Source organism: Lagenorhynchus albirostris, chromosome 9 (assembly GCF_949774975.1).
Source record: "Lagenorhynchus albirostris chromosome 9, mLagAlb1.1, whole genome shotgun sequence".
NCBI lineage: Eukaryota > Metazoa > Chordata > Mammalia > Artiodactyla > Delphinidae > Lagenorhynchus > Lagenorhynchus albirostris.
Window position 1 is genome coordinate 97,020,158 of NC_083103.1, and position 25,846 is coordinate 97,046,003.

The 25,846-nt window shown below is 39.9% G+C and overlaps 1 protein-coding gene and 1 long non-coding RNA gene across 2 annotated transcripts in view; one reads left to right on the forward strand and one right to left on the reverse strand.

Annotated features, from left to right (window-relative positions):
* The window catches only part of LOC132526388 (uncharacterized), an 88,577-nt gene extending 78,746 nt beyond the window's left edge, over window positions 1–9,831 (reverse strand). The window contains exon 1 of the long non-coding RNA XR_009542546.1: window positions 9,758–9,831. This is a non-coding gene — a long non-coding RNA (uncharacterized LOC132526388). The remainder of the gene's footprint in view (window positions 1–9,757) is intronic.
* Window positions 9,832–9,958: 127 nt separating this feature from the next.
* SC5D (sterol-C5-desaturase) lies at window positions 9,959–20,781 on the forward strand. Its single transcript, XM_060157983.1, has 5 exons — window positions 9,959–10,048; window positions 15,783–16,000; window positions 17,143–17,275; window positions 18,770–18,870; window positions 19,232–20,781. The coding sequence occupies exons 2-5, from the start codon at window positions 15,791–15,793 to the stop codon at window positions 19,685–19,687; spliced, it is 900 nt and encodes a 299-aa protein (XP_060013966.1). The 5' UTR covers window positions 9,959–10,048; window positions 15,783–15,790; the 3' UTR covers window positions 19,688–20,781.
* Window positions 20,782–25,846: the final 5,065 nt, after the last annotated feature.

Here is a 25,846-nt window from a genome sequence, read left to right on the forward strand (position 1 = left end):
AAATATCTCTCCCCACCTCCCACCCCTTACCTCCAGCCCCAGGGGACTCCAAAGGAAAGAATCACACTCACAGGTGAGTACAGCAAAGGGAGGGAATCACTGGTGAGAATTTAGAACTGAAAGCCAGCTCTCAGGCCAAATCCTTGTCATCCTGGTGGTATTAAACACTTCAAACTGAGAGTTGAAATTAGAGTGATCTTGGATTAGCAGAATCCCCAGAAGCCTGACAGAAGCAAATTAAATTCCCCCATGGAGAAATTCATCTCAGACCTCAAAGAATTCCAACAGATAGAACTCACGCAGCCCTTCCTCCTTCTGTCTCGTTTATAAAACGATGCTCAGCTTTACCACACTATAGTCCCATTTTCTCATCCCAGAACATGCTACATGCTTTGATTTGTCACCCATTGCAGAGGCAGCTCCTCTGACCTTCTAGTCACATCTATCACCTGACATGGGTGACTCCCATTTCTCCTTAAAGTCTTAACTTGAGCTGTGAAGCTGCTTTGAGTTCCTTAGACTAAGTCAATATTCTCTCTGTGCTCCAATTCTATTTAGTCAAATTTTGTATTTACAATTCCAATTTCCTCAGGCCCCACCAGTCCACGGTTATGAACGCCAACACCTCAACATGAATAGTTCAAATGTGACAGATTATTTGCTCCTTTACCGTAGGTCTCACCCAAAGTCTCCCTTAGTTATTTCTGGGAACTTATGGGTGCGATGTTATGTTCTGCTGTGGCCTGGCCTAGCAGGCGTTTGTTTCCCTAACATTTGCTTTTCCATGTCCGTGTGAATTGCCTTCCTCTCCTTTGCAGTCCTAAAACCACTACCTCTAACATCTTTTGTCTTTGGCTGAGGAGGTATTTAAGGTGAGGACTTTGGCCATTTTGGTGAGTTATTCAGATTTCCTGGGTCTCTCCCATGTGTACATGTTATTAAACTTTTGTTTGATTTTTCCCTGTTAATCTGTTTCACGTCACTTTAATTCTTAGACCAGCCAAAGGAACCTAGAAGGATAGAGGAAGGTCTCTTCCTTCGCAACAGCCTCATTTTATCACCTGGTTCTGAAGCAGCATTGCTTCCATTCCCTGTAATTCACAGGGTTCTTTATGGATACTGCTCCTTCAACTACTACCTTGTTAAAAAACAAAATTCAACCTGGTAAATTTGAAGATCCAATTGGCTTATTAAACAATTCACGAATTTGGGCAGCATCTCATCTGGCTAGCTGAGAGATACTCACAGGAGTTGTGCAAAATGGAAGGTTTTTCCTTTGCTTATTTCTGAAAAAGAATTGTGTTTAGTGATTATTTTATTTTTTTAATAAGTTTTTTAAAATATAAATTTATTTATTTGTTTTTATTTTTGGCTGTGTTGGGTCTTCGTTGCTGCGTGGGGGCTTTCTCTAGTTGTGACGAGGGGGGCTACTCTTTGTTGTGGTGCACGGGCTTCTTGCAGTGGCTTCTCTTGTTGCGGAGCGCGGGCTCTAGGTGCACAGGCTCAGTAGTTATGGCTCACGGGCTCTAGGTGCACAGGCTCAGTAGTTGTGGTGCAGGAGCTTAGTTGCCCTGCAGCATGTGGGATCTTCCCAGGCCAGGGATCAAACCCATGTCCCCTGCATTGGCAGGCGGATTCTTAACCACTGCACCACTTGGGAAGCCCCTATTTAGTGATTATTTTAGATGGTGATATTATAGCACTCATCCATGTGTAAATTATTTCACATAGGTAAGAGTTCTGACCTGTACCTATTATGGTTCTTATTGAAAACAAAACAGGATGTGCATTTCTGTCATGTTATGAATATATTTCTACTTTATTTTGAAACATTTGCCAAACTAATTACTATAACACTGTATAACATTAAAAATGTTCAAGGACTGCTTAGCGTTAGAAGCAGACTATATCTCAAAATTCTAAAACAGCAGTAAGTGTTGTTGCTTGTATAAAGATAAATGATAATTTTATTTATTTTACTTTTTTTTTTGCGGTATGCGGGCCTCTCACTGTTGTGGCCTCTCCCATTGTGGAGCACAGGCTCCAGATGCGCAGGCTCAGCGGTCATGGCTCACGGGCCCAGCCGCTCTGCGGCATGTGGGATCTTCCCAGACGGGGGCACGAACCCGTGTCCCCTGCATTGGCAGGCAGACTCTCACCCACTGCGCCACCAGGGAAGCCCAAATGATAATTTTTAGACTAATTTCCATAGTGCCCTGTTGGCATTGGCACTACTATTGTACCCTGCTGTATGATAAACAATCTTAGACATTTATCAACGGTTGATACAAATGTTAGTCCTGTCAAATACAAATTGGCAGGTGCCATCTACCTCTACAAGGATTAAATCAGGTGCTGCTGCAGCAGCTGACTTTCAATACCCCCCCCCCCCCCGAAAGGAGTTCAGGGTGGAGAGCAGAAATGAGGCATTCTGTGCTCTGGGAAAAACTGGCAGAACAGATTTTCAGATAGATATTTTCAAGGAGATGATTTCATGAGCCCGATACTTGTATCTCCTCATGTCTAGAAAAGCACTAAAATCCTTCATGGTCACATCTGCTCCTCATGACTAGCAGTACCATCACAAGACTAGCAGAAACTTTTTGCAAAAAAATATGTGCTTGTTTGCATGTACTCCCGATTGACCAAAATCACGTGTGTACTGACCTTCCCCCCTACCTCTCTGGAGCAGTTTCTCAGAGCTATCTGAGATGCTATCTCCCGGGCTATAGTCCTCATTTTGCCCCAAGTAAAACTTAACTCACAACTCTCACGTTGTGCATTTTTTTTAAGCCAGCAGTCCCTAACCACTTTTTATGTTTTAAATTTTTGAAATTCACGTGTAACTGCCATAACATAACATAAACACTAGACTGTAAAAAAACAACAAGAACAAAAAAACCAAAATGGAAGGTTTTCATAGGCAGAAAGAGGGTGGGACAAGGAAGTTAAAAGAGTGGGTTGGGTTTCCCTGGTGGTGCAGTGGTTGAGAGTCCGCCTGCGGATGCGGGGGACACAGGTTCGTGCCCCGGTCGGGGAGGATCCCACATGCCGCGGAGCGGCTGGGCCCATGAGCCATGGCCGCTGAGCCTGCGCGTCCGGAGCCTGTGCTCCGCAACGGGAGAGGCCACAACGGTGGGAGGCCCGCGTACTGCAGAGAAAAAAAAAAAAAAAAAAGAGTGGGTTTTTTCAGGCAAGATGACCTTCCCTTAGGGGAAGGAAGGTGTGTGGGGGGGGCGGGTGGTCTTAGGCAGATTAGCTCACCAGTGCTGACCAAGAAATTCCAGACTGATTGGTTTAAAATTCCACTCCTGGGAAGGGCTGCAACAGGAATTCCTTCTTGGTTTGCAGTTTTAGGGCAAGTGACTCAACCTTGAGCCTTCTGGTTCTTTTGTAAAGAAACAAGAGCAAAGAGCATCTCTCACCACCCACATGGCAAGAAACCAATCTCTCTGACGATAGCCAATGAGAACCTAGCAGCTGCAAATGGTGGTGTGGGTGAGCTTAGAAGCAGAACTTTTGAGGTTGCTGACAGTCAACTGAGTGAGTTTGGAAGGGATCCTCCCCAAATACAGCCTTGAGATGACTGCAGCCCTGGCTGATACCTTGACTGTAACCTCTGAGAGATCCAGAGCCAGAGGCTCCAGCTAGGCTGCAACCAGATTCTCAACCCACAGAAATTGGGAAGCAAATGGTTATTCTTCCATGCCCTTATGTTTTGGGGTAATTTATTACAAAGTAATAGGTAACTATGACAGAAATGGAAACTCTTGACTTTAGCTGAACAAATATACTACCAGAATAAAGACTACATTTCTCAGCCTCCCTAATAGTTAGATGTGGTCATGTGACTGAGCTGTAGCCAACAGAATGTGAGAGGTAACGCGTGAAGTTTTTAGACTGGGTCTTTGAAAAGCTATGCATGCTTCATACCTTCTTTCCTATTTCTCTATGTAATATGCGGAAAGTTATGAAAATGACAGAGCTACAAGATGGAAAAGCCTAGATTCCTGAAGCACCATGTGGAGCAGGGCTACCCACTGACCAGGATCATCCATTTGACCTGTTACGTGAGTGAAAAATAAATTTCCATTGTGTCTCAGTCATCACAATTTGAGGGTTTATTTGCTACCATAGATAACTATGCTAATTTACACCTTTATGTGAAAGGAAAATAAACTTTTCTCTGGAGTAAATCGCTAATATTTTGGGTGTCTGTCACATGAAGCCTAGCCTACATCCTTATCAATACGTATACCTTAAGAATTTTATTTTTAACCTAGATATTTATTCCCCAGTCATTAAAGCCTTTCTTTTGAGTATGGTTCTTCTGACTGGAGTTCTAAGTAGTCTTTCTTGTATAGACTGTACCTCTAGTGCTTTGCATTGGATTTCCAGTTTCATTTTGTTCAAAGTGGAGACAAATAAAGACTCTTGCAAAGCAGATTGAATGCAGACTACTACTAGATTTGAAAGCTTTTAAACAATTCTCTAGTCTGCTCATCAGTGAATTAGGTACAGTTGCAGAATAAAAAATTAATATACAGAAATCTGTTGCATCTCTATACACTAACAACAAACTATCAGAAAAAGAAATTAAGGAAACAATCCCATTTACAAGCACATTAAAAAGAATAAAACAGGGGCTTCCCTGGTGGCGCAGTGGTTGAGAGTCCGCCTGCCGATGCAGGGGACATGGGTTCGTGCCCTGGTCCGGGAAGATCCCACATGCCGCGGAGCAGCTGGGCCCGTGAGCCATGGCTGCTGAGCCTGTGCGTACAGAGCCTGTGCTCCACAACGGGAGAGGCCACAGCAGTGAGAGGCCCGCGTACCGCAAAAAAAAAAGAATAAAACATCTAGGAATAAATCTAACTAATGAGGTAAAAGACCTGTACTTGGCAAACTATACAATGCTGATGAAAGAAATTGAAGATGACACAAACAGATGGAAAGATATACTGTGTTCATGGATTAGAAGAATTAATATTGTAGTATTAATAATAATACTCAAGGTAATCTACAAATTCAATGCAATCCCTATCAAAATACTAATGGCATTTCTCAAAGAACTAGAACAAATAATTTTAAAATTCGTGTGGAAACACAAAAGACCCCAAATAGCCAAAACAATCTTGAGAAAAAAGAACAGAGCGGGAGGTATCATGCTCCTTGACTTCAGGCTATACCACAAAGATACAGTAATCAAAACCATATAACACTGGCACAAAAACAAACACATAGATCAATGGAACAGAATAGAGAGCCCAGAAATAAACCCACACACCAGTGGTCAATTAATACATGACAAAGGAGGAAAGAACATACAATGGAGGAAAGACGGCCTCTTCAATAAATGGTGCTGGGAAAACTGGACAGCTACATGTAAAAGAATGAAATTAGAGCATTCTCTAACACTATATACAAAAATAAACTCAAAATGGATTAAATCCCTAAATGTAAGACCAGAAACCATAAAACTCCTAGAAGAAAACATTGTTAGAACACTCTTTGACATAAATCGTAGCAATATTTTTTTGGATCTGTCTCCTAAGGCAAAGGAGACAAAAGCAGAAATAAACAAACGGGACCTAATTAAACTTAAAAGATTTTGCACAGCAAAGGAAACCATCAACAAAATGAAGAGAAAACCTCCTGAATGGGAGAAAATATTTGCAAATGATACAGCCAGTAAGGGGTTAATATACAAAATATATATACAGCTCAAACAACTCAATATCAAAAAACAAACAACCCGGTTAAAAAAAAGAACAGAAGACCCTGAATAGACATTTTTCCCAAAAAGGCATACAGATGGCCAACAGGCACATGAAAAGATGCTTAACACTGCTAATCATCAGAGACATGCAAATCAAAACCACAGTGAGATATCACCTCACACCTGTCAGAATGGCTATCATCAAAAAGACCACAAATAACAAATGTTGGCAAGGATGTAGAGAAAGGGAACACTTGTGCACTGGTGGCGGGAATGTAAATTGGTGCAGCCACTTGGAAACCAGTATGGAGGTTCCTCAAAAAACTAAAAATAGAACCACCATACCATCCAGCAATTCTACTCCTGGGTATAAATCTGAAGAAAACAAAAATACTAATTAGAAAAAATATATGTATCCCAATGTTCACAGAAGCATTATTTACAACAGCCAAGATATGGAAGCAATCTAAGTGTCCGTCAACAGATGAATGGATAAAGAAGATATGAAACACATACACACACACACAATGGAATACTACTCAGCCATAAAAAAAGAAATTTTCCCATTTGCAACAACATGGATGGATCTGAAGGGTATTATGCTTAATGAAATAAGTCAGAAAAAGACAAATATTATATGTTATCACTTATATATGGAATCTAAAAGATAAAACAAACTAGTGGATATCACAAAAAAGAAACAGACTGTTACAGGTAACAAACTAGTGGTCACCAATGGGGAGAAGAAAGAGGGGCAAGATAGCGGTATGGAATTAAGAGGTACAAACTACTATGTACAAAATAAAGAAGCTACAGGGATATATTGTACAGCACAGGTAATATAGCCAATATTTCTCATAACTTTAAATGGGGTATAATCTATAAAAATTTTGAATCGTCATGTTGTATACCTGAAGCTAATATAATAATATTGGGGCTCTTGCATGTTACCACTACACCAGCAGTGCTGATGTAAACCACTATAATATTATAAATCAACTGCATCTCAATTAAAAAAAAAAGAATTGACACAAGGGTTAGAATTAGCAAACAAGAATATTAAAGTAGTCATTATAACTATAACAGACACATACACACACACACACACACACACACACACACACACACACAAAAGAAAGGTAAAGTAGAGACATGGAAGATAAACAGTGCTGCCCAACAGAATTTTCAATGATGATGGAAATGTTCGATTCCTACAGGATCCAGTATGATAGCCAAGAGCCACAAGTGGCCAGTGAGCCCTCGAAATCTGCCTAGTGCAACTGAGGAAATGAATTTGTTATTTTTTAACTTATTTAAATTTAACCACACATAGCTAGCCTCTACCATATTTGACATCACAACACTAGAAGGTCTAGGAAAAAAATATTATCATAGGGAGGCTCTCAAGGGAATAATGGTTCCTTTTCCTCTTAGATTAGGATGATTAAATCTTATCAAAACTAAGCTTGCACAACCAAAAGTAATCTTAATGTCACTGACTTTACTTCTTTACCAATCATTGTATCCATGTTTCTGTACTAAACAATTCTATACATATGCTTACTGCTGCTAATATTACTGTAATTGTTGTTGCTGCTGCTGTTCATCTTCCTTTACACCTTCTTCTTGGGCATAAGGGATACCACAGTGCAGAAATATGAGAAGCCATGGTACATATTATCCTAGGCATTCCAGAGCTTTCAATATGCTCTGCAGTAGTACTTCATAGAGCATTGAGTACAAAGGTCTTTTCTTAGCAGGCATGCAAGAAATGCTTTTGACAATAAAAATCTGAGAAAACAACATCTGAGAAAAAGATTGACTCAATAAGTAACTCTCTAGTTTCAGTTTCTAATTAGGCAAAAACATTTCAGTAAAAAAACGAAATTGAGGTATGCTCTCCACTGTGGACAACAGAAGTCAGAGGGAAAAAAAACGTACAAGAATTGTCTTCCTAATATGATGAGATATTTCGATACACAGAAGTTATATGTTCTGTGTATCTGATACTAAAAATTATGAGGCAGTAGAATTCCTATTATGGGAGATAATTTTTTTAAGGTCTAAATTTAGTTAATTTTAGTATTAATTTCTTGTCAACAGTTCTGGGTTACTTATAAGTAATGTGATTCTATGCATATAATGTATTTATTTATTTTTTAAATTGAAGTATAGTTGATGTACAGTATTATATGTTATAGGTGTACAATATTGTGATTCGTGATTTTTAAAGGTTATACTTCATTTATAGTTATTAAAAATATTGACTATATTCCTTGCATTGTACAATATATCCTTGTAGCTTATTTTATACATAATAGTTTATACCTCTCAATCCCCTACATGGGAGATCATTTTTAAATATTTCATCAAAAAACCACTCTGGAATGTTTACCTTAACTATTAGTAAAGGAAATAGCAGTAGTACGATCAGAAAACCAACAAGTATTTTACTGAGGAGGGGGAGATAAATACTTAATATAAAATTTAAACATGCTTGGATAATGTGATGAAGACACTTCTAAAACTGAGAAGGAAATAAATATACAACAAAATGCACATATCTTTAAAAATTTCTCTAGACTTTTATAAGCACCTGACCCACACTCAATTCGATGTGTATTTTATTAGCATTCATCCTTATCTGGTCTTTCTGAAGCATTCTTCTTAGTTTTCATAGAAACAACAATTCTTTTTCTTGGCAGACTCAAATTTTATCAATTTATGTAATTTAATTGCCCAACCTTTCATAAATCTATTAATTTATGTAACATAATTTCCCAATCTTTCAAGAGAAGTCTGTTATTTTTTTTAATCTGAAGTTAATTCAAGTAAAGGGGATAAATATACTTGTAGACTAACCAACCACGCAGGCGAGCTTTACCCTACAGCAATCACAAATCTGGAAACTTTGTACTAGGTAAACACCTTTAAACCCCATTTTAATTTTCCCCAGAAATGAACGTAAAAATCTTAATCTCAAAAATTAAAGGATGAAATAAGAACAATAACAAAGGAAACAAAAGTGAAGAAATGTGAATTAGAAAGTAGGAGGTAATTTTACAATATATACAAATATCAAGCCATTGTATTGTACATCTGAAACTAATATATGTTAATTTAAAAAAAGAAAGTAGGAGGTAAGCCACAGATATTTAAAACAATACTCATATAAAAGGTTTTCATGATTAGAGTCTAATAATTTCTCTCCTTACACTGCAGCACTTCAGATGACCCTATAAGGAAACAAATATTCTTTTCTAACGTTAGTCATCTCTCACTTTACGGGATTTTCTTCTATCACTCTAGAGGGAACAAAATCAAAGGACTTTCTTCGGATTTTCTTCTGATGGTCAAATTCACTAGAACTGTGGTTCCCAAACTTTATCAAACATGGGTATCAATCCAGGGTTTGTTAAACCCAGCTTCCTGGGGTCCTCCCAGAGTTTCTAATCTAGCAGGTCTGAGGTGGCTCCCAAGAATTTGTGTTTCCAGGAAACTCTAAATTTGTTGGACACTGCTAGCTGGACTTTGAGAACCACTCCTCTGAGACTTCCAGAAAGGTTTACTTACAAGTGTGACCACTGCAATTCATATTTAGAAAAGCTAACAACGACAAAAATAAAAACCACACACGCGCGCAGAAGCAAACCTCTAGGAATCTACAGATACTCCCGTTTAGTCTGCATAGATCTGCTTTATCTGTACTATGAAAAGGTTTCTGGCATTTCAACACCTACCTAAACTGGTTCAGCCAAATTCTAGCCATTCTGTGTTATAGAAAAGCGCAGGCTGGGGTTGAGAAATACGTATTACTAAGTTGTCTAACAAGTATTTGCGCCTCCTTCTCTTAAGTAGAAAATGCTTCCAACGTGCATTTCAAAAGAAGTATCATCTAGTTCCCTCAAGGCAGAGCAAGGATTGTTTGCATAAATAACGTAAACCTGCTCAGTACAAGACTTTGAGTTACACACACCAGCGCCAGTGAAAAAGCAAAGAAACAAATACAACCTGAAACTCCACCCTCCACCACCTTAGTACCTAAATCAGGTCCTCTCTTCCCTTCAGTTCCTGGGCACGAAAGGGGGCGTGTCGGAGCGCGCGGCGCCCACGTGACCGCTGAGAGCCCCTCGCGGCCAAGTCACGCGATCTGCCGTCATATCGGCTTATGCCGCCGGCCTCTGATTGGTTGGCGGCGCCGGTCGCCCCGAGCGTGGGGTCAGGCTACGCCCTTCCAGACCTTGCCTGCTTGCTGACAGACGCGGTCCGGTAGCTGGAGCAGCCGGGGCACCGCAGGAACCGAATCGGCAGCCGGCGGCGGACCCTCTCTAGGTAGGGATGACAGGGGGGCGGGGAAAGGAGGGAATACACCTGAGCTGGAAGCGAGAGAAGAGGAGGAAAAGGGGGTGGAGAGACTAAGGCAAGACCCAGGTGGGGAAGTTGAGAGTGCGTCTGCCCCCTTCTTCAGCTTCCCGCAGGCGTTCGTTGACTGCCTCCTAGATGTAAGGCACTAGGCTGACTCTGGGGTTCTGTCTGCGAAACTTGACCTGAGGACTCCTGCGCTGACGGTTAGCAGAGACGGTTAGCAGAGACAGACGCCAGGTAGCCGGGTGTCCTGAAAACAACCGGCTAGGCGGCGGCTGTGATGGGGAGCGTGCGGGACGCAGGGCACGCGCGCTGGCCGGGGCTGGCGGGAGGCTGGTTGTCGCCAGAGACCTCCAGATTAGGGGCCTCTGCCCGGACAGAGGGGGGGTATGTCAGGGCACAGGGAGAGGTGAAAGAAACAGACATGTGGATGGGCGTGGAAAATATGAAATGTTTGATATTGGCTATTGGAGATCTCTTATCCAAGGCAAGTTTGTCCACTGAACACTAATAAAGCATTTTGCGACGGATTTCCCTCTGTTCTTGAGGGGATTTTTTTTTTTTTCTTTCAAGCAGCAAAGGAATTAAGTTGAAGCAAGCGCCAGTTACTGCAGTGTAATTAGGCCGGAGGGACAACAATCCACGGTTTGAGAAGACAAGAAGGAAAGGGAAATGATCTATTAGTTTAGCATCCTAATAGGAAGAATCGTGTCTGCTAGCATCCCTGTGTAACAGCAGAGCAAATTTGGAGGTGGTATAGGAGATAGTTTCCAAACTGGAAAGTTTGTGGTAGCCAAACCACCTGTCTTTATATCACCTGTAGGTGATAACAACTTTATAACTACCTGTAGGCTACCTGTCTTTATATCACCATTGATTTTTTTTCTTTTCAAGTTTCTAATGATAAGCACGTAAAAATAAATACATGACCCTTGCTCATTTACAGAGTGCTTTCCCATTCATTATGTAATATAATTAACATGGGATAATCAGAATTCCCCATCTGCATGCCTACACCTAGATATTACAATGTAGTCGCTAGGAGAACAGGCTCTGGAATATACATCCCAGCTGTTACTTGTTATTTGTTATTGTTACATTAGTTAACAACTTATTTAAATATTCCTGCCTTCATTTTCCCTATCTTTAAAATGGGGGTTATAGAAGTATCTACCTCATATAGTTGTGAGAATCAAGTGTGGTGATACATAAAAAGTGCTTTTTAAGTAATACCTGGTTTTCAATAAATGTTAGCTATTATACTAACAGTATATTATCTATACTTTTAAAGTAAAGCAGAATGACTCAAGTCATTTTAAGCCTAATTGTGTTTTGTTGATAACTATGTTTTAAGAAAAGGTTTCTTTGTTTCAGCCAAAGTAAAATAAACTAAGTTTCTGTTTGTTAGGGGTACTTAACTTAGGGTCTGTAGAGCCCTTGACTTTAGTGGATATAAACCCCTTAAAATTATATGCAAAATGGGCTTCCCTGGTGGCGCAGTGGTTGAGAATCCACCTGCCAATGCAGGGGACACAGGTTCGAGCCCTGGTCCCAGAAGATCCCACATGCCGTGGAGCAACTAAGCCCATGTGCCATAACTGCTGAGCCTGCGCTCTAGAGCCCACGAGCCACAACTACTGAGCCCACGCGCCTCAACTACTGAAGCCTGTGTGCTCTAGGGCCTGCGTGCCGCAACTACTAAGCCCACATGCTGCAACTACTGAAGCCGGTGCACTTAGAGCCCATGCTCCACAACCACAACAAGAGAAGCCACCACAATGCAAAACCCGAGCACTGCAACAAAGAGTAGCCCCCGCTCACCGCAACCAGAGAAAGCCCACGCGCAGCAACGAAGACCCAATGCAGCCAAAAAATTAAAAAAAAAAATTCTGTGCAGAAGTATGTGAGTTTGTAGAGTCACTGAGAATTTAAAAATTTAAGGAGCTGAAGAGATACTAATGAAGAAGCAGTAGAACTTGGTTCAAGTCCATGGATTTTGCAACCAGCCAGGGAGTGACTGAATCCCTTCTCCAGCATTTATTTACTTGATGACTCTGCAAATTTTCTGTGTCCAGCTTTCTTATAAGACAAGAATAATCCTAGCACCTGACTTTTAGGGTATATCTTGAGAGGGTTAAATGAGTTAATATTTACAATACCTCATATACAGTAAATATTGATATTAGAAATGAACAGTTATTTCTTTAAAACATCAAATGACATCTGTTTCTACTGTAGGTTAAAGTGATTTGGGCCCAGCTTTGGTTCCTGTAACAGCAGTAATAATAGCTCCTATTTGTTGATGAGCTTCCCCGTGTCAGATAGTACCACACCACTATGTACTTCGTCTCTAAATCTTAGAACAATTCTGTAAAGTAGATATGCTTTCTCCATTTCACAGATGTGGGTTTGAATATAAACTTCAAAACTGAATTGCAGTTTTGAGATCGTAATTGTTAGTGTTTTCAAACTTTTTTTATGTTAGATGTCAGAAATTACAGCAATATACTTGTGAATACCTAATTACTACATCCCACAAATAGAATTAATTGAAACCAAAATCTGAAAACACTTAACAACAGGTTTCATCTCACAGTATCTCAACTGCCTCCAGATGGACGGAGGTTCATTCCCTCCTCCCTTCTAGGTGCTGGTTTACTGTCACAGCAGTTATGTACAGGGCATATGCAAATCAACACAACTCGCATGGTCTTCAGTTAAAAGCAGAATTAAAGAGTTTTTTTATAATTAAGGACTGAGATCGTATTAAAGTTTTCACTTACATCGGATATTAAAGGTTGAATAAAGAAGATTCACGGTTAACGTTTGAGTTATTTTTGGCTACACGGTGCTGTCTCAAATACTATGGAATTATGGCTGTTGGCACTATAGGTAACATGCAAGACTAGTTCACCAACTCTTACCAACCTTTAGTGGTATAGCAATATTCTTTTGAATTGTTGGGTTCTTCTTCATTGTTTATGTTTCTGGTATTACTTTATGTACTTAACCTGCTGCTCCATCCTTTATGGCTTCAACTGTTGCGATACTACTAGGCTCCCTTTTGAACTTCAGATTCATATTTGCATGTAGTCTACTGCTTTCGCCTAGGAGCCCAGATGAGCCACAGCAAGTAGACTTAAGACCCAAACTAGGGACTTCCCTGATGGCACAGTGGTTAAGAATCCACCTGTCTATGCATGGGACACGGGTTCGAGCCCTGGTCAGGGAAGATCCCACAGGCTGCGGAGCAACTAAGCCTGTGCTCCACCACTACTGAGCCCATGTGCCACAACTGTTGAAGCCCACGCAGCTGGAGCCCCGGCTCCACAACAGGAGAAGCCACCGCAATGAGAAGCCCGCGCACCGCAATGAAGAGTAGCCCCTGCTCCCCGCAACTAAAGAAAGCCCGCGCGCAGCAACGAAGACCCAACTCAGCCAAAATAAATTAATTAATGAAAATTTTTTTTAAAAGACCCAAACTGAACCTATCATTCCTCGCACCCCCAAAGTCCCTGTTGCACCCAAGTCTGCTAGCTCCACGGTATTCCCAATTTTGATTATCATAGCATCACCATCCATTCAGGCAAGGTAAAATCTCACAATCAACATAGATTTCTTTCTTTTTTTTTTTAATTGAAGTATAGTTGATTTACAATGTTTTGTTAGTTTCTGGTGTACAGCAAAGTGATTTAGTTATACATATGTATATTCTTTTTAATATTCTTTTCCATTATGGTTTATTACAGGATATTGAATATAGTTCCCTGTGCTATACAGTAGGAGCTTGTTGTTTATCCGTTCTATATATAATAGTTTGCATCTGCTAGTACCAAATTCCCACTAGATTTTTTCTTCTTTCACACTCCAGTATCTAATCAGTTATCAAGTCCCATGGGTTATCTAACTTGCCAAGTCTCTGATGAATGTGTCTATTCTCACAGCTATTGCCTGAGGTCAGGCGGTCATCTTCTCTAGGTTAGTCTACCTCAGGAGCAACCTAGTCTCCCTGCTTCTCATCAGTACGATATATTCCTAATGGGCCACATCCCTTGAACCATGAATGGACCATGACCTTTCCATGCCTTTGCAGTTGTTATTTCTACTTGAAATAGCTATTCCTAACCTTTTTTTTTTTTTCTGGTAATGTTCTTCAAAGCCCAAATCAAAATTCTTCACTATACAGCCTTCTGTTGTAAGCTGAGGTAGTTGTGTTGTCTTTTCTGATTTCACACAATTTGCATATATATATCTTTATTATAGCACTTGTCATATTGATGTAACTATTCATTTCTGTAGTTGCCTAACCTTGAACGTGGATTTAGACTATATCTTTTTAACCTTTGTATGCTCATCACCTAGTGCAGTGCTTTATACTTAATTGTTGTTTGAGTGAATTAGCAATATATGATGAAGGATGTATGTCAATATCTGCATTAGTTGATTAAAAATTTCTTTCCATGTCAATGTGAGAAAAAATGCTTGCAACTCATATCACCAACAAGGGGCTAAACACCCTAATAAATAAAGAGCTTCTAGAATTTGATTTTAAGAGACTAAAAACCCAGTGGCAATTTTCAGACTGGTTTTTTGTTATTGTTGTTGTTGTTCAAAAGTTTTAATTATAGATGAGAGGTGTTTGGAATACAGGACACATTTTCCACTACAAACAGTGCAGTGAAGAAGGAGAAAGTAGATCATAAATGATAGAGTCAGTGGTCAGCTCACAGAAACTGACCATGAAGTTGTTGAACTAGATTCAGGATCATGAATATAGAATCGACTAAAGTTTTTCAAAGTTTAAGCATCTGGAACAGGAGTTGGCAAACTTTCCTTTTAGAGGGCTAGATAATAAACGTTTTCGGCTTTGTGAGCCATGCTGTCTATTGCTGTGACTCAGCCTTGACTTCGTAGTACAGAGAAGCAGCCATAGACAGCATAGACACATCTGGACATAGCTGTGTTCAAACAAAGCTTCTTTACAGAAACAGGCCCTGGGTTCGGCCCGTGGGCCACAGTTTGCCAGCCCCTGACTGGGGTGGGGAGGAGAGGGAGGTGAGGAATAAATGTATTCTATTTGTCACTGCCAAGAATACATCTCCCTTTGTTCTGTCAATGAGAGTTAGGGTTAGTCACGAGAATAGATAGTCCCTGACTTCTTTGGTTACAGTCACAGAATAGATACCATTTAGGGAATTCTTAAGTCTTAAGTCTCAGCATTGAAGCAAAAATCTCTGAAATATGAGTCCTTTTAGGAGAAAGATGCTGCTGAAACTTGCAGCTGAAGGAGTAAACCATTTGCCTGAGTACCTAGTGCCCTGTGTTCCACATCTTTACTATTTGCCATGTTTACTCTTGCCATGTCCTATGGCAATAGGACATAGTGGAAGAGAACACTAAGGTGCAATTAGATCTGGACTTATGCCACCTTTCAGCTTGACCTTGGAGAAGAAACTTCATGGGCCTCAGTTTCTCTAACTGAACTTCAGTGTCGCTATGTATTATATCAAGAGACTGAACTAGAGATGACATTGAAGATCCTTCTGGCTCTAGAGATGTCATTTAGTGAATTCTGGTAGCAGCAGACTTGTACTACATATACTTATGAAGGCAGGAACTTCATATATAGTTTTTCTGAAAGTTTTTTGCTTTGAGAAATGTCAACATGGGTAAATAATTGTTGTACATGTTTATCCTTTAGGGGCTAAGATGGATCTTGTACTCAATGCTGCAGATTATTATTTTTTTACACCATACATATATCCAGCCACGTGGCCAGAGGACAGCATCTTCCGACAAGCTGTCAGTCTCCTGATTATAACAAATCTCGGTGCTTATATCCTTTATTTCTTATTCGCAACGCTGAGTTATTATTTTGTCTATGATCATTCATTAATGAAACACCCACAATTTTTAAAGGTAAGTGATTTTCTTACCTATTTTTTAATTATTACAGTAAAAATAACAATATGTATTTGTGAGATTTTCAGATTAAACTGGTTTTAATCTTTTTAGAGTTTCTGAAAACAGCTCCAAATGGGTTAGATAGTTTTGGAAAGGCTAATCCCCTCTCTCTTTTCTTTAATTTAATTTAAACAGATAAGTAAGTTGTAATTTTTTTTAAGTTTTTTTTTGAGGTTTTTTTTTAATTTATTTATTTTTGGCTGCATTGGGTCTTTGTTGCTGTGCACAGGCTTTCTCTAGTTGCGGTGAGCGGGGGCTACTGTTAGTTGCGGTGCGCTGGCTTCTCATTGTGGTGGCTTCTCTTGTTGCGGAGCACGGGTTCTAGGTGCACGGGCTTCAGTAGTTGTGGCACACGGGCTCAGTAGTTGTGGCTTGCGGGCTCTAGAGCTCAAGCTCAGTAGTTGTGGCGCACAGGCTTAGTTGCTCCGCAGCGTGTGGGATCTTCCCAGACCAGGGCTCAAACCCATGTCCCCTGCATTGGCAGGCGGATTCTTAACCACTGCGCCACCAGGGAAGCCCCTACTTTTTTTTTCTTTTTTCTTTTTAACTGTAAGCCTGGTCTTGCTAGATACATAGATGAGAATTTCTTTGCTGATAGTTGATGAATAAATAAATGTATACATTTGTGTAATTGTTTTGATATTTGACTTTCACAAACTGAAATATACTTTTACTATGTATATATTTTTTGACCAGATAATCCAAACTCAGTAAATTCAGACTTGTTTACAATCACTTTTCTATTTCAGTTATTTGTATCTGTCAGTCACTACAAGGACTGAAAAAAAATAGAGAGGGTTGAGTATGAAAGTTACTTATGAAAGAACTGATTATTCTGTAAATAGAACTTTGGAATAGAGATTTTGTGGGAAGGAAAAAAAGTTTCAGAATTTCAAATATTTGTTGCATTTGCTTCATACAAAAGAAATGTTTTTCTTACACACCCACGCCCACATAGTAACACTTCAGTAGAAGCAATTTGGAGGTAAGCTCCTTCATATAAAAGAGATTTTAAAAATCCAGTCCAGAACAATTTTATGCTAGTTTTGTTTATCATAGATTTTATGGTTTGTAAGTATTGGAAACTTCATTTTCAGAACCAAGTCTATCGAGAGATTATGCATTCTGTCCAGTCAATGCCATGGATAAGCCTCCCCACGGTCTCAGTGTTCCTGCTAGAGGTGAGAGGTTACAGCAAACTGTATGACAGCATAGAGGAGTTTCCATACGGTGAGTGTATAGTGTAAATGTCTGGAACAGATGGGTTTCTCTAAAGAACCAAATCTGCTTCTTTAAAGTCTTTGTTGTAGATGAAATAGTGCCCAGGGGAAGATTGGCATGATCAGAGCTAGAGCCTTGAATTTGTTTCCTATTATCTTTATTGAATTCAAACATCTGAAAAAAAAGCTCAAGTAGTACATGATATTTATAAAAAATCAGAAAACACCGATTTTTTTTAAAAATCCATCATTCTGCTACCTGGAAACTGTAACTCTTTTGATGTATATTCTTTCTCTTTTCTATGCCTGTAGTACTTCGTTATTTACATTACAGAATTGAAACCCTTACTATGCATACTGGTTTGAACTCTGATTTTTTTCTCTTAGCAGTGTTTATGCCCATATTTTCATGTCAATAAATATTGACGTTATACAGTATATATTTATAGTATTGCATTGTATAGATATCCGTAGTTTATTTAAATGATCCGTAATTTTTAGACCTTTAGGTTGTTCTTGGTTTTCTATTATAAACAGTACTACAGTGACTAAACTAAAATTTTGTGAAATTCTGGAATTATTTCATCAAGATACATTTCTAGTATCTAGTATTAGAAAGTAAGAATCATAGTTAACGTTTATTTTTGATATGTACCAGCTTCAGTTCTAAGCTTTTCACGTGTTACCAATCCATTTTATTCTATTAACTCTATGAGGTAGGCACTATTACGATGCTCCTTTTATAGGTGAGTAAATTAAGTGTACAGAGAATTTCAGTAACTTGCCAAGCTCACTTAACAAATAAGTGGTGGATCTGGGACTGGAATCCAAGCTTGCTGGTGTCAGCAAGTAAGAGGTTTGTTATTTAAAGGAGGGAACAAAAATTACACACCAGTGTGCTGAATTAGCTCAGCCTTGGAAAGTGGATCAAAATATGAATAAAAATAAAAGGAGAGAGGGCATTCTAGATGGTTTGAGTAAAAGTATAGAGGTAAGACTTTGAAGATGTTGGGAGGATACTGAGTGAACCAGCCTGGTTAGTACACGAGCATATGAGGTTGGAAAGATCAGAAGGGGTTGGGTTATGGAGTAAATGCTAGGCTTACAGCATTTCAAGGGAAAATAAAATTCTAAGCAGGGGAGTTAATATGTAAAGATACGTTTTATGATGATTAATACGAAGAAAAAATAAATAGCATTATTCTCCAGCATTTAAATGATAAAGATGCCATAGGGGTTTACTCTTTCTGTTTCATAAATATCCTCATAGTTTAATGAAGAAATATTGTAGGTGGGACGCTTCAAGTTTTTATGAGAGGGAACTGAGCAGATCCCAGAGAGTCAAGGGAGATGGAGGTTGTGATGTACTGAATTAACCAAAGCAGATAGTTTACAGGGTTTATGGCTAGGATCAAATTTCGTCGTCTTAGATGGACATGTCAAAAGTAAGCTCTGATCCTGGGCGCTGAATCTTGATTCTGCCGTCTCCTGTTGTGTCTTGTAGGCTGGCTTCGATTCGTTGCTAGTGTACTGTCCTTTCTCTTTTTCACTGACATGCTGATCTACTGGATTCACAGAGGCCTTCATCATAGACTTGTGTATAAGGTAATAAGGTCGGGTCATTTGTAGGGGAAGAGAGAAAATGCACATTTCAGCAATGTATAATTATAAATCCTGTCTCTATTTTCAAGAATTTCCCCTAACTTATTAAATACCTAAGTAGCCTTAGCCATGACAGGTACAAGGTACATTTTGTTTGTATCCTTCTTCATGGGTCTGGAGGGGCTGTGTTAAAATCTTACTGTCTCGGGGTAAAGAAGGGGAGGGAATTTTCTAAAGTAATTTGCTAAATTCAAAGGGACTTTTTTAGTTAGGTCATTTCTCACACCATGAGCATGAAAAGCTAAGTCAGTTGTTGCACTGGGTAAAGTCTGTGGCATTAATGTGGTCTTCTTTTCTTCTGTAGCACTTACACAAACCTCATCATATCTGGAAGATTCCAACTCCATTTGCAAGTCATGCTTTTCATCCTCTGGATGGCTTCCTTCAGGGTCTACCTTACCACATATACCCGTTTATCTTCCCATTACACAAGGTAGTTTATTTAGGTTTGTACGTCTTGGTCAATATCTGGACAATTTCTATTCATGATGGTGATTTTCGTGTTCCCCATATCTTCAGGCCATTTATTAATGGCTCAGCTCATCATACAGACCACCACATGCTCTTTGACTATAACTATGGACAGTATTTCACATTGTGGGATAGAATTGGAGGCTCATTCAAAAATCCCTCCTCCTTTGAAGGGAACGGACCACTTAATTATGTGAAGAGGATGACAGAAGAAAACCGCAACAGCCATGCAGTAAGTGGTTGTAAAAATGAAAAATTATTCAATGGAGAGTTTAAAAAAACTGAGTAGATTATTGCCCAATTATTAAATATTTTTAATCAAGGAAAATAATCTACAGCCAGGACGCATAGCAAGTGAACAGTATCATTTGAAAATCAGTATTGTGGGTACAGGTGAGGAACGACCATAATGGTAGAACAAGGGAACATGCCGTGAACACCATGACTTTAACATCGTGCTCAAAATACTGAATGTTGGTCTAAGGGAGAAGCTGTGTCTTTCCAGCCAGTAGATCTGTAATTTGTATAGCCTCAACAACAGTTTTTTAAAAGGTAGAGGATAAATTATTGAGGGGACTAGGTTATGTCCTTTTGCCTTAATTCATCCATATTCATTAAGTAAAATTCATTGTGCTTGATGATATCAAGACTAAACACCATAACAAAGAAGTACTAATATGAAGATGATTCCTTGTTTCAGGAATGATTAAGTACTCAGAATTGGTATGATAACAACTACTTGTACTTTGTTGAAGTGGAAAAATCAGTGTGAAAAAATATCGTGATATAATGTATTAGTAGCTCAGTGACCTGATTAATAGCAGGTGTTATAAGATTATTGTCTTCCTACACATAGAAAACTTATTCTCTGGAGACATTGTCAACTGTTACGTTTTACTGATGAACAAATAAATTGGAATTTTAGAAAATATTAATACTACCATGATTTAATCCAGATCTGGGATTATTTAAAGATTTTGATGGTTATTGTTTTCAACCATTATTTAATAAGTGTAAAATTATATGACCCTGATTATATTTAGAAAGGGAAATTTGATGCCCAAAGAATATATTAGACACCACTGGTTTTTTAATTAAATTGATGCACTGCACTTTTGGTATGTTTCAAAGTTACAATCCTGTGATTTTCTATAAAAGCAAATAATTGCCAAATATTTAGGCCTATCACTGAAGACTAGTTTTGAAATCTTATTTCCCCTCCTCCTCCTTCATTTTTCCCCACTCCCTCTGCAAAAAGATTTAACAAATACTTTCATAAAGAAATGTCATGTGTTGTAACATAAATATGTTGGGAAAACATGGTTTCCAAAGGCATTCTCTAAGCTGTTTATGTAAAATCAATAAAAGTTGAGTATGACTATTATTAAAGTGTATCAGTTAAGTAATGTAACAGCACAAAGTATTCTTTACAAATTTTGTCAATCTGAAACCATAGAAATGATGTGGGTTGTCAGAACTTTTAGAATATCTCCAAATGTTTGATATCAAGGGGAGAAAGAGAGAAGGGAGTATCACTGTCTTTTTATATTTTACATCTTTTATTAGATTTGAGTGTTTTAGCAAGAGACCAGTCCTAAAAGTTAATGCTTGGAATCCAGAAGAAAATGTTGTTTCTGTTTGAGTTCCTGTTACAGTGTTGCTTTACTAAAACATACCAGTATACCAGTTAGTATTTTGTAACTGGTTCAGTGCAGCTAAGTGCTTTTCACTAATCCCCGTGGTCCCTGTGCTCCACTCTGCCCAAGAGAAAGAAGGAAATGAAGAAGAAGTAAACTGTTTCCCATAAAAATGAAAGCTAATATTTATTGAGCTTTTACTCTTGATCAGGCATTGTTGAAAGTCCTTGACATAAGGACAATGGGACCCAGTTGTGTAACTTTTCCAAGGTTATTTCTCTCTCATGTAAAGTCCAGTGTGGATGTTTCAGGTCAGTGGACAGTTTTCCACAGTCATCTGAGACCCAGGCTCCTTTAACCTGAGAGCTCTGCCGTTCTCCCAGTTTACAGCGTCTTCTCTGTTGAAGGAGCCTGTAGGGGAAGAAGGGAAAGTGCATGTGGAAAATTTGTATGGGTCAGGCCAGGATAGTTGTACATATCCCTTGCCCATGTTCCTTTGGACAAAACTTAGTTGTATGGCCTGTCTAACTGGAAGAGATTCTGGGAAATGTGTCCAACTATGTCCCTGGGAGGACAGGGTAACCAATTGCTTGACCAGCTAGCCATTTTCCCATTACCGTATAATTTATTTCCCTCTTTTTGAGGGTCCCAGTAAAGGTATTGAAGGGATGAATGAGCTCAAAAGTATTTCAAGTTATCCATGCACTGGATGTCTTAGTGCTCTTAGTTCCATAACTTCAATTATGAGTGTTAAAGTTTCCTTAGATTCTTAATACTGTGTAGCTAAAGAAAAGAAAGGATATAATTTATGGGGCGAGGGAAGCTTCCTCAAAGGTCTTAGTAGTAATCAAACTAGTCTCTGTCCTCCCTCCTTTTTTAAGTTCTATTCTTATTAAGCAGTATTATGTTAAGTAGTCTGACCATTTTTTTGGTACCACCACATCGTCCTGTTCTCCATTAGAGGAATTCACAATATTTATGGAAGTGAGGACCTAAATTCCTTCCCACAGGAATATCAAGTGAAAAACTTTCCCCCTCAACATTCAGACCTTCTATAGTTATAGAAAGAGAAAATCAAGATTACATTTTCCACTGTTATGGTAGGAATTGGGAAATGGATGGAGGCAGTACAGAGAACATTTGAAAAACCCAAAGGCTTGGGGGGACCTTCAAGATGGCAAAGGAGTAAGACATGGAGATCATCTTCCTCCCCACAAATACATCAAAACTACATCTACGTGTGGAACAACTCCTACAGAACACCTGCTGAACGCTGGCAGAAGACCTCAGACTTCCCAAAAGGCAAGAAAATCCCCATGTACCTGGGTAGGGCAAAAGAAAAAAAAAACAGACAAAAGAATAGGGATGGGACCTGCACCTCTGGGAAGGAGCTGTGAAGGAGGAAAAGTTTCCACACACTATGAAGCCCCTTCACTGGCGGAGATGGGGGGAGGTGAAGGGGGGAAGCTTCAGAGCCACAGAGGAGAGTGCAGCAGCAGGGCTGCTGGGGCAAAGCGGAGAGATGCCTGCACAGAGGATCAGTGCCGACCAGCACTCACCAGCCTGAGAGGCTTGTCTGCTCACCCACCGGGGCAGGTGGGGGCTGGGAGCTGAGGCTCAGGCTTTGGAGGTCAGATCCCAGGGAGAGGACGGGGGTTGGCTGTGTGAAGACAGCCTGAAGAGGGGTAGTGTACCACAGCTACCCGGGAGGGAGTCTGGGAAAACGTCTGGACCTGCTGAAGAGGCAAGAGACCATCGTTTCGGGGTGCATGAGGAGAGGGGGTTCCTGCACTGTGTGCCCACAGAAGGCAGAGCACCACCTAAGCAAGCGCCAGAGAGGGGTATGAGCCATGGCTATCAGCACAGACCCCAGAGACAGGCATGAACCACTAACGCTGCTGCCACCAAGAATCCTGTGTGCAAGTACAGGTCACTACACACGCACGCACGCACGCACGCACGCACACGCCCCCCCCCAGGAGCCTGTGAAGCAAGCCACTGCCAGGGTCCCAAGATCCAGGGACAACTTCCCAGGAGAATACACGGCGCGCTTCAGGCTGTTGCACAGTCAGGCTGGCCTCTGACACTGCAGGCTTGCGCTGCATTCCAATTATGACTACCGTACCCCTCCCTCTCTCTGGCCTGAGAGAGCAAGAGCCCCCCAATCAGCCACTGCTTTAACCCCCTCCTGTCTGGACGGGAAACAGATGCCTGAGGGTGACCTACACGCAGAGGTGGGGCCAAAACAAAAGCTAAACCCCAGGAGCTGTGTGAACAAAGAAGAGAAAGAGAAATTTCTCCCAGCAGCCTCAGGAGCAGCGGATTACATCCCCACAATCAACTAGATAAAACCTGCATCTGTGGAATACCTGAATAGACAACGAATGTTCCCAAATTTGAGGCAGTGGATTTGGGGAGCAACTGTAGACTTGGGGTTTGCTGTCTGCAACTAATTTGTTTCTGGTTTTTATGTTTATCTTAGTTTTTAATGCTTGTTAGCATTGGTGGATTTGTTTATTGGTTTGGCTGCTCTCTTCTTTTTTTCTTTAATTTAAAATTTTTTTATTTTATTTATTATTATTTTTCTTCCTTTTCTTCTTAGCTGTGTGGCTGACAGGGTCTTGGTGCTCTGGCCTGGTGTCAGGCCTGAGCTTCCAAGGTGGGAGAGCCGAGTCCAGGACATTGGACCACCAGAAACCCACCAGCCCCATGTAATATCAATCAACAAGAGCTCTCCCAGAGATCTCCATCTCAAAACTAAAACTCAGCTCCACCGGACGGCCAGCAGGCTCCAGTGCTGGATGCCCCATGCCAAACAGCTAGCAAGACAGGAACACCACCACACCCATTAGCAGAGAGGCTGCCTAAAATCATACTAAGTTCACAAACACACCACCAGACATGGCCCTGCCAACCAGAAAGACAAGATCCAGTCCCACCCAGCAGAACACAAGCACCAGTACCCTCCACCAGGAAGCCTACACAGCCACTGAACCAACCTCAACCACTGGGGGCATACCACAAAAACAATGGGAGCTACAAACTTGGAGCCTGCAAAAAGGAGACCCCAAACACAGTAAGGTAAACAAAATGAGAAGACAGAGAAATATGCAGTAGATGAATGAGCAAGGTAAAAACCCACCAGACCAAACAAATGAAGAGGTAATAGGCAGTCTACCTGAAAAAGAATTCAGAATAATGTTAGTAAAGATGATCCAAAATCTTGGAGATAGAATACAGAAAATACAAGAAACGTTTAACAAAGACCTAGAAGAACTAAAGAGCAAACAAACAATGATGAACAACACAATAATTGAAATGAAAAATTTTCTAGAAGGAACCAATAGCAGAATAACTGAGGCAGGAGAACGGATAAATGACCTGAAAGATATAATAGTGGAAATAACTGCTGCACAGCAGAATAAAGAAAAAAGAATGAAAAGAATTGAGGGCAGTCTCAGAGACCTCTGGGACATTAAACGCACCAACATTCAAATTATAGGGGTCCCAGAGAAGAAGAAAAAAAGAAAGTGCCTGAGAAAATATTTGAAGAGACTATAGTTGAAAACTTCCTTGACATGGGAAAGGAAATAGTCAATCAAGTCCAGGAAGCACAGACAGTTCCATACAGCATAAATCCAAGGAGAAACATGCCAAGACACATATCAAACTATCAAAAATTAAATACAAAGAAAATACATTAAAAGCAGCAAGGGGAAAGCAACAAATAACATACAAGGGAATCCCCATAAGGTTAACAGCTGATCTTTCAGCAGACACTCTGCAAGCCAGAAGGGAGTGGCAGGACATATTTAAAGTGATGAAAAGGAAAAACCTACAACCAAGACTACTCTACCCAGCAAGGATCTCATTCAGATTTGGCGGAGAAATTAAAACCTTTACAGACAAGCAAAAGCTAAGAGAATTCAGCACCACCAAACCAGCTTTACAACAAATGCTAAAGGAACTTCCTAGGCAGGAAACACAAGAGAAGGAAGAGACCTACAATAACGAACACAAAACAATTAAGAAAATGGTAATAGGAACATACATATCGATAACTCTCCTAAATGTAAATGGATTAAATGCTCCAATCAAAAGACATAGACTGGCTGAATAGATACAAAAACAAGACCCATATATATGCTGGCTACAAGAGACCCATATCAGACCTAGGGACGCATACAGACAAAGTGAGGGGATGGAAAAAGATATTCCATGCAAATGGAAATCAAAAGAAAGCTGGAGTAGCAATGCTCATATCAGACAAAACAGACTTTAAAATAAAGACTATTAGAAGAGACAAGGACACTACATAATGATCAAGGGATCAATGCAAGAAGAAGATATAACAATTGTAAATATTTATGCATGCAGTATAGGAGCACCTCAATGTATGAGGCAAATGCTAACAGCCATAAAAGGGGAAATCAGCAGTAACACAATCATAGTAGGGGACTTTAACACACCCCTTTCACCAATGGACAAATCATCCAAAATGAAAATAAATAAGGAAACACAAGCTTTAAATGACACATTAGATAAGATGGACTTAATTGATATTTATAGGACATTCCATCCCAAAACAGCAGAAAATGCTTCCTTCTCAAGTGCTCAGGGAACATGCTCCAGGATAGATTATATCTTGGGTCACAAATCAAGCCTCGGTAAATTTAAGAAAATTGAAATCATATCAAGTATCTTTTCTGACCTCAACGCTATGAGACTAGATATCAATTACAGGAAAAAAACTAAAAAATACAAACACATGGAGGTGAAACAATACGCTACTAAATAACCAAGAGATCACG